Source organism: Anopheles maculipalpis, chromosome 2RL (genome assembly GCF_943734695.1).
Source record: "Anopheles maculipalpis chromosome 2RL, idAnoMacuDA_375_x, whole genome shotgun sequence".
Classification (NCBI taxonomy): Eukaryota; Metazoa; Arthropoda; class Insecta; order Diptera; family Culicidae; genus Anopheles; species Anopheles maculipalpis.
Window position 1 is genome coordinate 5,034,224 of NC_064871.1, and position 12,711 is coordinate 5,046,934.

General features: G+C 48.5%; 1 protein-coding gene across 2 annotated transcripts; it reads right to left on the minus strand.

The window, feature by feature from the left end:
- Positions 1-311: 311 nt before the first annotated feature.
- On the minus strand, positions 312-12,640 carry LOC126558015 (nucleolin-like). Of its 2 annotated transcripts, none has more exons than XM_050213947.1 (4): positions 12,540-12,640; positions 1,761-1,850; positions 1,449-1,688; positions 312-1,332 (listed from the first exon to the last, which is right to left on the minus strand). In XM_050213947.1, the coding sequence occupies exons 2-4, from the start codon at positions 1,837-1,839 to the stop codon at positions 317-319; spliced, it is 1,335 nt and encodes a 444-aa protein (XP_050069904.1). In that variant the 5' UTR covers positions 1,840-1,850; positions 12,540-12,640; the 3' UTR covers positions 312-316. The 2 variants fall into 2 exon arrangements, with proteins under 2 accessions (XP_050069904.1, XP_050069905.1); XM_050213948.1 differs by lacking the exon at positions 12,540-12,640 and adding an exon at positions 5,897-5,932.
- Positions 12,641-12,711: the final 71 nt, after the last annotated feature.

Genomic DNA, 12,711 nt, shown 5'->3' on the forward strand with positions numbered 1-12,711 from the left:
CGATCGTGACCGTGCAATCTTCTTGGCAGTTTGGTTTTGATTTTTCTCCCTTCCTTCCCTTCCCACCTGCACCAACCCATCAGTGGATGGAATCCCGCGCTCACCACCTCTCTCATCCACGATCTCAGTCATCTTTTGTGTTACGTTTACGTGTGCGTGTGTGTGATCATGTACGTGTGTGTGTGAGAGTGTCGTTCTTCCTTGGCTTGATTGACGATTGCGTCGTCAGGTAAATGGGGGTGGCGAGGGGGCGAGGGAGGATATTGTGTGGAAGGGGGTGGGGTCGGGACAGATAGGCGGGGAACCCCTTCACCACTCACACGTCCGACTCGGCAATGTCCTCCACGGCGCTCTCATCGATCAGCTCGTCGCTATCGTCGTCGTCATCGTCGTCATCGTCGTCTTCCGCGTCATCGTCCGCGGCAACACCGCCCGTCGTCTGCTGGTCCTCCTTCTGGCCGGTCGTGGCTGCTGCGGCGGCGGCGGCAGGCGCCTCCTCGCTCTCATCGTCATCGTCGTCATCGTCGTCGTCATCGTCATCGTCACCGACCAGGGCGGACAGGTAGTCGTCATCGTCTCCGGTCGCCGGTTTCTTCTCCGGTTTCGTCACCGTTACGGGCTGAGCTGGAGCGTTCGCAACAACGTCAACTTTATTGTTATTCGTGTTTTGATTTTGTACCTTTTCTGGCGAGTCCTCCTCGTACTCCTCCTCCTCCTCGTCCTCCTCGACCGCCGGCTCGGTTGCACTCTCGCCCGCGCCCTGGTTGGCGAGCGTTTCGGCAATCTTGTTCACCTCGCTGTTCACGTCGAGCTCCTCGGCCGGCTTCTTCACCGCGCTGCTGTCCACCTCGTTCTGGGCGGCGGCTGCATCGGCCAAATCAAGCAGGGCCTGCGTGTTCTGGGCGGCGGCGACCTTCTTCTTCGTCTTCTTGGCGGCAGCCGGTGCGGCAGCGGCAACCTGTGCCACCGGTTCGGCGGCGGCCTGAGCGACGGGCTGGGCGACGGCGGCAGCGGCCTGAATGGCGGGCTGGACGGCGGCAACTGGCGCGTCCTCATCGTCATCATCATCATCATCGTCGTCGTCATCGTCGTCATCGTCGTCGAACGCGCCTAGTAGGTCATCACCAAAAAAAGACAACGCATCATCATCCTCATCATCGTCATCATCGTCATCGTCGTCCTCAGCAGCCGCCGCAGCCGCCGGTGCCACCTGGTTGGCCGTCTGCTTCTGTTGGTCAACGACCGCCGCCGGGGCCACTGGTGCCGCTACCTCATCATCATCGTCATCATCGTCATCATCGTCATCGTCGTCGATCTCATCCTCGACCGATCCTGCACGAACGGGAACAAAAACACACACACACACACACACACACACACACAAACGCGCCATTAGTAGATGGAAGGACCTCATCGATCCAAAACCAACTTCTCCAGTGCAGTCTTACCGATGATGTCTTCCTCATCGTCATCATCATCATCCGCATCGTCATCATCGTCTTCAGCCGATTCATCATCGTCGCCAAGATCGAACTCATCGGAATCGTCATCATCGTCGTCATCGTCGTCACCACCGGCAGCCGGAAGTACGGGAGCAACTGGAGCGCCATCGACCGGTGCTGCGGCCGCAGCTAGATCTTCTGCTGCCTGTCGCGAGATGAGCGTGCCTTTGTGTGCATTTCGTCCCTCTGGAAGGGAAGAACAACAGTTCGGTTAAGCTACGTTACTAAAGTCCGTCTTTCAACCAGCCCCACACTTACCATCCTTGACCGGTTTGGAGGCGGCAAATGCGATAATAATCAGAATTAGTAATAGCTCCAACAGGAATGTGACTTTCATTTTTATATGTTCTGCAAGAAGATGAGAGAGAAAAAAGCAGGAAATCCCAGTTCTGGGTGTTAGATGGTTGATGCTTAGTAACGGACTACTTCCTCTACGTCCAACGCTTATTGCAAAATGCCTACTGCTACCCGTTGCTACTGCTGCTACTTCTTGCGTGAACGAAACAACACTTGAACTCGATTCCGCAAACTTTCTTTTGCGTGAAAAGCGCCACAAACGGTGTTTCTGGGTGAGAGCGCCCTCACTACACCGTAACACTTTACGGTGTAGTCAGGGCTGGGTGGTGGTGGGTATGCTAATTATTCATTCATCATAAACCCTCCTCCCCCGCGACATCTCTCCACCCTCTCCAACAAACCAACTGTTCGGTATTGCAGTGGGAGAAAGATTGCGGCCGATGGTCCCTTCTCCTTGACCGTGGACTCCGCGAGTGGTCAACCAGATGGGGTGAGAGATTGGATGGGTCAACGACCGTCAAGAGCGTCATCATTAATCGACCGAATGTTTTTTTTTTCGCTGATGAAGACGAACATTTCTCTTCAGCAGGTGGTTGGTTGCTGAAAGTGAACTTTCTTTTTCACCGTTTTCGGTGACCAAAGGGAAAGAATGTTTTCTTGGTTTGTTGATCAACAGCAGCGTCCTTTCTCTTGCTTTGGTGCCGAATTAATGTGGGCGAGAACTCACGAAAGCAAACCTGTTTCTGCGCTTTGATTGGAGAAGCCCATAAAAATGCGATTCGTTCTGTATTGGGACCTCTTACGAAGCACCCCATCCTGTCTCTCTCTCTCTCCCTCTCTTGACGAGAAAATCTAAATAAAATATTAATATCCATTATGCTGTTTTTCAAACGGATTGGCCAGTGTGTGTGAATGTGAGTGGATCTTTTCTTTCGACGATCGCCTTGAACACGCATTATAAAGCGTTTGTTCAGGATATGGGTTTGTTCAACTTGGACATCGTATAAAACCTGAGCAAAGCAACATTTGAAGAAATGGAAAGTTCAAACAGGTTACCTTGATTATGGTTCAATCAACTTTCTCCATCAACTCCGGCCCAACCGAACGCCGAAACGTTCGAGACCTTGTGCGTGTGGTCAGAAGCATCAGCAGACAAAAAAGGCATAAAACAAGATTATCAAAAATAGAAGCAATCCCTAATCTAACTGGTTGTTTTGGATTCCTTCGAAATAAAATGTAGCGTCCTCCTTCCCGAAACACGATCATATTTTGAGTAACTTTCGCCTGTCTTTAGGTTTCCTCTCCCAATACAATACTCTTTCTCTCTCTCTCTCTCTCTCTCTCTCTCTCTCTCTCTCTCTTTCTCTCTCTCTCTATCTTTTTCTTTCTGACATCCAAAACTACCCTATCCAGCCAAGATGATGATCTTGAATTGATCGTGCAAACAGAAATCAAAGGAGGATACGAAATTGAGCATCGAAAGAGATAGAAACGCAATCACCACCGGGTTCCGGTGGCATTGAAGCAGTCTGGTCGATTCACACAGAAAAACACAGTTGTTTCTCCTCTTTGGAATGGCCTACTTCGATTGCTGCTGCCACGGGAGAAGAAGACTCATCTCCATATTTAAATTTGCTGTTCCAATCGCCTAATTGGAAGCCGCTACGGCCTGGTTCCTGCCAGGAAAGTATGCTAATCGCTTCAATTGCCCGTGATTAGAGATCTGTTGGAAAGGCTGGGCGGGCGGGCGTACGGACACGACCATACGATCTAATTTGTGAAGCCCGTGGTTGTGACCGTTGGTTTTTCTTCCCCGGGATCGGGGTTAATACTATTCGCACAACATTATCGACCCATAACCTTGAGAGGAATCGTTTTCCGATCATTTACATTACCCTAATTTATCTGGTTCCGGAAATATAAAGCCTGAAAAAAGCTATTTTTGAAGCGCTTCACGATGAAACATACAAAAGACTTCAACCGTCAACGGACAAGCGACGAACCCGACTTATCAGCGATTTGTTCGGGATTTTCACTTTTTACTCATTTCTTACCCCGAACGATGGTCGTACCCTGTGTCCAGGGAGGCCTTAAGACAAGTTTGCGTGTGTGTGAGTGCGTAATTTCTTAAATAAAAGCACACACGCACGTAGGCGCGGCGGCGCGGTTTCTCTTTCGGGGTGAGATGAGCTCATTGAAAAGGCTCGCGCGGACCCGCTCGTGCGTTCGTCCCCCCATCCATTCGAAATGAAAGTGATAAAAGAAAAGAGAAAGTTTGCCTGCCTGCCCTCTCGTCATACGAGCACCAACTTTAATGGTTCAATGGGCTTGAGAAGGTGAGGTTTCGGTTGGAATGTGCCTGTTCCGTCTCAAAACAAACAGCAGAGGAATTATCTCGACCCTTCCGATTTTTTCTTCTTCTTTCGTGGATGGACCAAGTCATTTGCTTTGGCTGGTGGAGAAGAAAGATTGTGATCGTGATCTTGATCTTCACTGTTTAATATAAGCAACAAACGAGGTTGATTGATAATACAACTTTATCTGCAATTTGATTCGCTATTTGATGAGATGGCTGTACTAAATCAGCTGATTTTTTAACCAGATATTATCCACTTTCCAAGGAAATTCATTTCATTGGATAATATTTTTAAAATAGTAGATTTATCTTCAAGACTTAAAAAAACCCTCTTCAATCCAACCGAAGTTCTGGCGAAATTTCCCAATTTCACACCAGTCTAAAAAAGGTTCATTCGATCGCTCGGGCTCGGGGCTCGGCTATCCAAAATCCAACCAAACCCCCCGATAACGCTACCCGATTTCCACCAGCTTAACACCATTCGGAGAAGGCCAGGTTCGAGCGAACGGACGGATCCAACCGGATAGGAATTTCTAGGTCAAAAGCAGCATAATAATTAATATTGGTTCTTTCCTCAATTTGGAACCGTTATCTGTTCGATATACGGCAAACCGCCGCCGCCAATCGGCCGGGACGACCAGGACAGGAAGTGGGTCTGTGGGGAGCATATGAATTTGCATTCGATCGAAACCTTCCCCCTTCTGCTCCTACTTCCTCCCATCTCCTCCACTCACACACCACACATTCACGCACACACAAATGCACACAAAACACACAATTCTCCAACTCTGAATTCGAAATCTGAATCGCCCTGTTTGTGGCCTCCCCCCGGTGGAAGTGGTGGTGTTGCTAACAAAATAAGAGGAAGAAGACGGACGATGGTCCATCCACAAATTCTCTCTTACCCCAAAAAAAAAAAAACGTAGGAAGTAATCAATAAGAAAGATAGTCAGCCCCGCAGTACCTCTCCTTCGATCTTTCGACTCGAAATAAAAAAAAAACTCTTTCAAGAAATTCAACCACCACAACAACAACAACAAAAAAATGCACAACACCACACCAGAGCACCAACCCGAAAATTATAGTGCCAGAAGTCTTAAGGGCTTCACGCTAACGCGGGTAAGCGCGAGGTGGTAGTGCAACGGATGGAATGGATGGGAGTGAAATCCGGAAAACCGGGTCATAAAAGAAGTGGGACCCCCACACACACTTCACCACCATTTTCTTCCTATTTTTTGGGGTGCTTTTTCGTTCAGCTTTTTTCCCCGTCGTTTTCTTTTTTTTTTCGTTGGAGAATTCGGCGATTCGAGGGCGTATCGATCGAAAGACTTCGAACTGTTCATCGGTTGCTTTGCACTTTCAATCCTGGATGCTGGGTCTTTGCTGGGCCGGAGATGAATGCTTGTCACTTGAGATGATCTCTTTTTGCCGTTCTATTAAGTCCTGTGAGGTCGGTTTCACGCCACTTTGGGCCAACTGCATCTCCAGTTAAATCCAACTTGTTCCCGGACGATATTCACACTTTTTTTTCCACACAACATTAGCAACTCTTACGTTCTTGGGTCAACCATCAATGTTCGCTCTTCGCAAAAATCTTCTCAAAGATCTTCTCGATTCATGCGCCATCTTGCGATACGATCAGCCAATTATCACCTGTCGCATCTTTCCCAATGCGTCCACGCAACACGCAACGAACGGTAGCAAACGACGGGTAGCTTAAGAACGTAACTGGACTACTCACTTCGGGGTTGGGAACAACAGGGGAACAACTAACTAAGACGAGATATACCAGCTGTACCAACAACCGCCGGAACTCAACAGAATGCTACCAACACTAAAACAAACAAAAAAAGCTCCGCAACAAAACTGCTGCTGCTGTCCTCTGCTATATGTCACTAACTAACGCACCGGATTGTAACCAACAGGCCAAACTGTAGGGGCGTAGACACACTACTTTCTTCCACCGTGTACACCTCGATACTGACTGAACTGTTTCTACTTCTCAAACTCTTAATGAAAACTTTTTTCCACCGATGATCCACTGTGGCCCCACTGGGCCCGAACTTGCCTGCGCTGGTTGCCCGTAAGCGAGCGCGTGCGCGCGCGAACCGATCTTCGCGAGAGAGATCGCGCACACACACACACCCGTCGCCACCACCCCAGCGGTCCAGTACTTTCATTCCCACCCGTCGGCAATCGTCGAGGAAAAAGCGGGGAGTAGGCGCTTTCACGCGATCGCTCAAAGCTCAAGATGATGAGGAGGATGACGGTTGAGCAAAGAAGCATGTGAGGAGGGAGGAGGGTTGAGTTTTGTGTCGAGCCACGACGATCGACGCCCGTCTTATGGAGGGCCTCCCCCTTGTTCAGCGATGCCGAAACGATGTTACTCGTTCCGTTTGGTGGTGGATCGCATGGAAAGGGGTTGCCAAGACGTTTTGGAACCGGGTCGGGATGAGGGTGGAAACAGGTGGGGAGAGATAGAGAGGGGGGGGGGGGGGGGTGCGCCAGGCATGGGTGAAAGGGGGCGAGGGGGGAGCGACTAAAGAAGAGAGAAAAAAAGTGTTACAAATATGTATCCAATGTGCCGTTGATTCGTGTCGTTTCGTGCTGTTTCGCTTCTTCGCTGTGGCCGGGTGAAGGCTTCTTTCCTTCGTCCACTCTTTCTTTTCTCCATTTTCTTCACCTTGCTTCCTTTTCCATCATCTTCGAGCTTCGAGCGTCTAACAATTTTCCTAGCTTCGTTTTTGGAGTCGCTCTCGTTATTATCAGCGTGCGTTTGTCCCTCTCTCACGAGCACACACACACACAGCAGCCACAGCCACAATCCGAGAGGAACTGGCACATTTCATCCCACCTCCCATCCCCCCATTCGTCCCTTTCCCCATTCCTTACAGCCCCATCGAAACGATCATCGAACCCGAGGATCGGGATGTGAAGCAAAGACACACACACGCGCGCTCGTGCATCCATGGCTGGGCGGTCTGTCCGTTTTCCGCTTTTCCATGGACGCTTTTCTTGTCGGTCGGTGTGGTCAAGTAGTGAAGCTCCAGTTGAGATTTCTTAATAAGCTCTCCTCCTCCTCCTCCTTCTCCTCGTGCCCCCTTCGCTTCCTCTCTTTCCCGACCGATCGATCGATCGTTCGTAATTTCTTTAAAATCTCGAGCCTTCCCGTGGGTCAAGGTGTCGAGAGGTTTTAGCAAATCCGAACCATTTCTTTCTATTTTGATCCCCTAATGGTCAGATTTATCAGATCTTGGCACTGACATTGCCGCATGAAGATGTAGCGGTCAAAGATTAGGAAGCGGGTTTGAATGTGAATTGCAACGGCCTGGAGTGTCCACGTGCCTCGCAGAGTATACAAATAGTGTGACTGGCAAATAAATTCTTCAACCTAAGAATTATCTTTGCCTAGCTCTCTATATCACCCCAGTTGATGTTGTACCCTTTAAAAAAGGTACTAAAACCGTCAAGTTACCTGGCTTGGAATCCCAGGTCTACCTGTCTATAAACACCAATAAAATATTTAAATATACCTGTAGTTCTATACAGTCATCTACTAGAGTTGATCTACTCAGAAGAGGTACAAAAATATGCTCAAAAGGTAAAAGCAAAAATTTAAGTAGATCAGGAAGCTTTATATAGAAACGATACAAGAGTCATCAGTCGTCAGTATAAACAGACATCCCGTCCAAAACGGAACAATCTAGACAAGTTTATCTAGACTTCATCGTCGAGTATCATTATCAGAAAATGGCAAGGTTTCAACATTACTGGAAGGAGAATTCCTTCGACAACTTCGACTCAGAAGAAATCCCAATTTGCCACTCAATTCCTGGATCACTCTTCATCGTGTCATCGTTCGCCCTGATCGTCCTGTCGCAAGTTCTGGAGCAAACTCATTAGCGATAGTAATTTAAGATGCAAGCGAGAATTCCCAAAATAAACTCGAGTTCTAGTTTACGTTTTACCGACACAGAAAACAGAAAATCCTCTAATTAGTAAACGTTTGCACTTCATCTCCGTTAAATACTGTTACTAATGCACATTCATTCTAACTGTTTTCATCGGCCCCGCTCCGGTAATGATCTAACAAATTGCCACCTTCCAATTTTCACCAAATACTGCCGCTATAATTCCACTAGCAGCTAAATCGGCATGAGAAAGGCATACGGGAAACAGTAAGCTCGTTGGTAAGCTCACTGAGCGCGATTTTGTGTGTCGTCGGAGCACAAAATAATCAGTGCGGAAAAACTGCAACTCACTAAACGGAAGGCCGATTCCCTCTTCGATTGTGGCGGGAAAAGAAAGAAAGACCAATAATTCACGCAATATGCGAAGAACTGCACCTTGAAAGTTGAAGACAGCAACACAAAAAAAAAAACGAGATAAATTCCAGCTGTCGTTAGGGTTACCAGATTTCGAAAAAGATCTCAATTATCAGTAATAGTCTGGATGTTTTTGTTTTTGTCACATTTTACGGTGTCCTACCTTTTTCGCTTAATGGAATGCGAATTCCATTCCCGCGACGGGGAATGCTATCAAGCAGACGACACACTGTCCCTTTTCTTTTTGGAAACAACAACACCGTCACATCAGCGCACAGCCTCGGCAGAGCAAATATTTAAAGCTTGCCAAATTCTTTGACAATCGTATCCAAACCGTCCAGACTTCATAAGCGCAGTGACAGATCTTGGTGGACCTGCGAATGGAACTCTCTCCCTCCCTCTTTCCGTACTCATGTCTCTCTTTCTCTTTATGTCCGCAAACAACTCATTACCATAATTCGATTCCGAGATTCCGATGCCGTTACTTTCCAACGCACATCCGCCATCACACGGGCCACACGGGACGCGGATTCACCAGGTCAAACGTTGGGTTTCCAACATCCTCGTATTACTCATCCGCGCGCACGTTCCGCTAACTTCGAGCCAGCCATTGTGTGTGGCCGCCGCCAGGGTTAAGGCTCCCCCCGAAGGCTGCAACGGAGTACGGTATTCCGTGCCGGATAATCCCACCGTATCCTGGTCGCTCCCGGGGGTTTTACGCCACGTGTACGTGTACGGATGAAGGTCGATAATCAGTTGGCGATTATTCAACTACGTCAGGCTTTCCCGGCGCAATAATTGTACCTTAATTTCTCTTCCTCTCTTATCAAGGTTCCGAGAAGAAGCAGGTAGGATGGAGTGGCCCGCGGACGATACCGTTCGTTGCCGATGGATCCAGTTGACCACCACCAGGAGGGGTTCCCTCTTGCGTGCAGCAGCACGCGAACCGGATCCAGCTCGAAGGTGCTACAGATAACATTAACACACTTTGGTTCGGATGAATAATTAAATTTTCTCTCTGACCGAATGCCAGCTATCCTCGATTCATCCTCTCTCTCTCTCGCTTCCGAAATTGGTCCCGAAACGAAGCATCTCGCCTTGCTTTATCTCAGATTTTCAACAACAATTTCTCCTAACGTACGTCCGTCTTCCAAACTTCCAAGTGTCAAGGTAGGTAGCAACACACAACCCCGACTGGTCACTGACAGCACACTGAACCCACCTCCTTTCCCCCAAAATGGACACGCAAAATCGGCACAACTTTACGACCAGCGAGGGGGGGGGGGGGGGAAAGTACATGAAAATAAAAGTGTTTTCCCTCGTCGTCTGTGCCCGATTGTCCCTCAAAACCCAAAGGTCCATCCGTTCAGTTCCGGATGGTATGATGAAAACGCGTGAAAATGGCTTCCCATCATTACCCATCGTCAAGCATGCTTGACACGTGCTCGGACAAACGATAGAAACGGAGGTACGTGTACACACCCTGGACTTGTTGAGAGGGTTGGAAGCTTCCAAGTGCCAACCACCGAAAACCCCGGGGTTCGAACCCGTCCGTAGAGAAAGTGTTGCATATTTACATTCACAAACGCACGACCTCATCCGCACCCTCCATTTTTTTCTTCTGTTTCCAATCGAATCGATTACTCGGTCGGCCAGCATGAACGGTCCCCGGATGGAATTTCTTCAGTTACCAACAGGAGTGGTAAATTTTGGGAGAAGATCTTTTTATTAGCCGCACCGAACGAATTTCTTTGTCCTGTCTCGCTCGCTCACTTTTCACCGTGACCTCCAGGCGTTGGCCTTTTCGTACGATGATTGCCACTCAAACCGGTCCAACAAAGCTTACACATTGTTTCGAGATCTCCGATCTCCGGGGGTCCAAGTGGTCCCACTTGGAACATAATGATCAAACTAATGGCCGTAATGATTCCATCTTCTTGTAGTTGAAGTTCCTCTATCTCTTCATCACAAGGGATCACAGGGGGACAGAAATTAAGTTCCGGTTTCGAAGCGTTTGGTGTCAAATCTACCAGGTACCGGGTTTGATTATCGGATGGACAGTTTCTTGGTGAGGTTCCCTTGTGCTTGCCTGTACCAAGACAGAAAGTATAATGTGTGAAAAGTTTCACTTTCCTCCCGTGGTGGTGGTGGTGGTGGTGGTGTCGTGATCTGGTGAAGGGCAACAGGTTCGTCTCTTTTCTTCAACTTTCGACTTTGCCACTACGCGGGCCATGAATTTATGCAAGCTACCGAAAACTATTATCCAACGATGCAACAATGCTGCAGTCTCCGCGGGGATGGCATCATAATGATGATCAATATGGCAGGATGGAGATGCTAGGGCAGAGCGTGTTAATATGTTTGTGGTTTGTTCTACGCTGGCGGATGGATGAATGGATCGCGTATGGTTATGCAAACGATGGCATGATGTAAGTCTAACATGTGGTTTGAGATCGAGAATTAGAAACAAATCTGTATACGCTTTCTCTGGCTTCCTTCTCCTAAGAGCTGCTTTGTCCACATGAAGTCTTATTCGATCGTACCGTTCCAATGTTCTACCACAACAGGCGTGTGACACCGTTGATGCGCGCTTTCATGTTATCACTAGAAATTTCAAGCCATACGTCCATGACGCAGCGAATAGTAAGAAACCGATACAACAACTCCAATTCCAATACGAAGCACAGGAAGTTTCATTAGAAAGTCATAAATTGTGTTTCATTTCACCCGGACACCGACCGACTCCGGCCGGCCACCCACTTTCAACCGTGGGGAATCGGGGAGGACCCCGAAAACGGCGTTCCGAATATAATCCGCGCGCTTCTCCGTGCGTGTGTGTGCATTTTGGATAGCGTTTCGGCCAACGCCACCACCCACCGTTCGTTACCTCTCGACCAATCAATGCCGCACCGCTGCTGACACGAGGTACAAGTTTTGCGAATAATTCGTCCACCGCTTGCAGCAGCGTGAAAAGCTCTGTCCCTGTGCGCGCAAAACTCCTCTTCCCCGCCGCCGATCTAGTGTTGTCTATTTTCACCCCTAATTGTACATCGGCCCGTATCCGCCGCGGAAAGCATACCAAGTGTCGTGGGCAAGGTGCGGTATTCCACGGATTGTGATTTGGGTTTTACACGCAGTCTTTGTTGCTTCTTTCTCTAGCTCGCCGGAATAGCGGCCACTCACCAGCTTCCCCTAGCCAAGTGGGGGTGGATGGCAGGCGAAACTTATTTTGCACGCACACACACACACACACTCAGCTGGGTTGCGGTGTGAAAATGAAGAAAACATAAACATAGGCAGTAAATTCCAGCGCCACAACAGAAAACATCATTTGTTTCCACCTGTTTGCTTTTTGCCTCGGCACTCTTCTGACCTGCTTCAATGGCGCGAGGCGTGATGCATGGTCAATTTCTCTGTCGACGGTGATTTCTTTTTTACTCTTCCCCGCCGCACATCCAAAAGGCAAAAGGGGTAGAGGGTGGGGGGGCCTCCAGCCGATGCGGAGAGGGCTGCTGAAGCATATATACCTCGTGCTGATTGCACGCAGTACAGTTTCGTATTTTTCATACCAACGTTTGATCGTAGTGTGCCGTTTTTTGTTGTTGCCGATGCCCTTCAAAAACGACCCAATCATGCCATCGCAGTGCGAGGTGCGGATGCACTTGTACGATTCCCCGCCCATCGAAAATTAGTCCTTATTAAGAAGCTATGCTTCAAGATACTTTCTTTCAACATTGCGCTAACTTAGAGGACGTTTCCTTGTTTGCACTCCTGCTGTTTTTTTTTTTTTATATGCCATTCTTCGCTTAAATATTAATATTTGGTACAAAATTAAACGTCAGGATGTCCTGCAGCTTGCTCTGCATCTGGTGCGTGTTGTCGTTCATCTTTTTTACCGAAGTGGTCGTGTTCTGGAGCACCATCTAAAACATACAGATGCAACAACTGTATCTCCCTCACACAATTGCTCACAACCGGGAAAGAGGGGGGGGGGGGGGGGGGGGGGGTAACGGGCTTACAAACAAAACAAACCAGCAAAAAGCTAACAAACGCACTTACCTGTGATTTCATGAGAAAGTTGTCCGTCTCATTGAGCTGCTTCGAGACAGATATCACCGTGTTGTGGATGAATTCGTTCAGCAGCGATATGCATCTTTCATCTGGAATCGAAACAAGCCACTAATTAACAGATTGCTTCAGCGGGGTGGAGGCTCCTGATGTTCGAATTCCT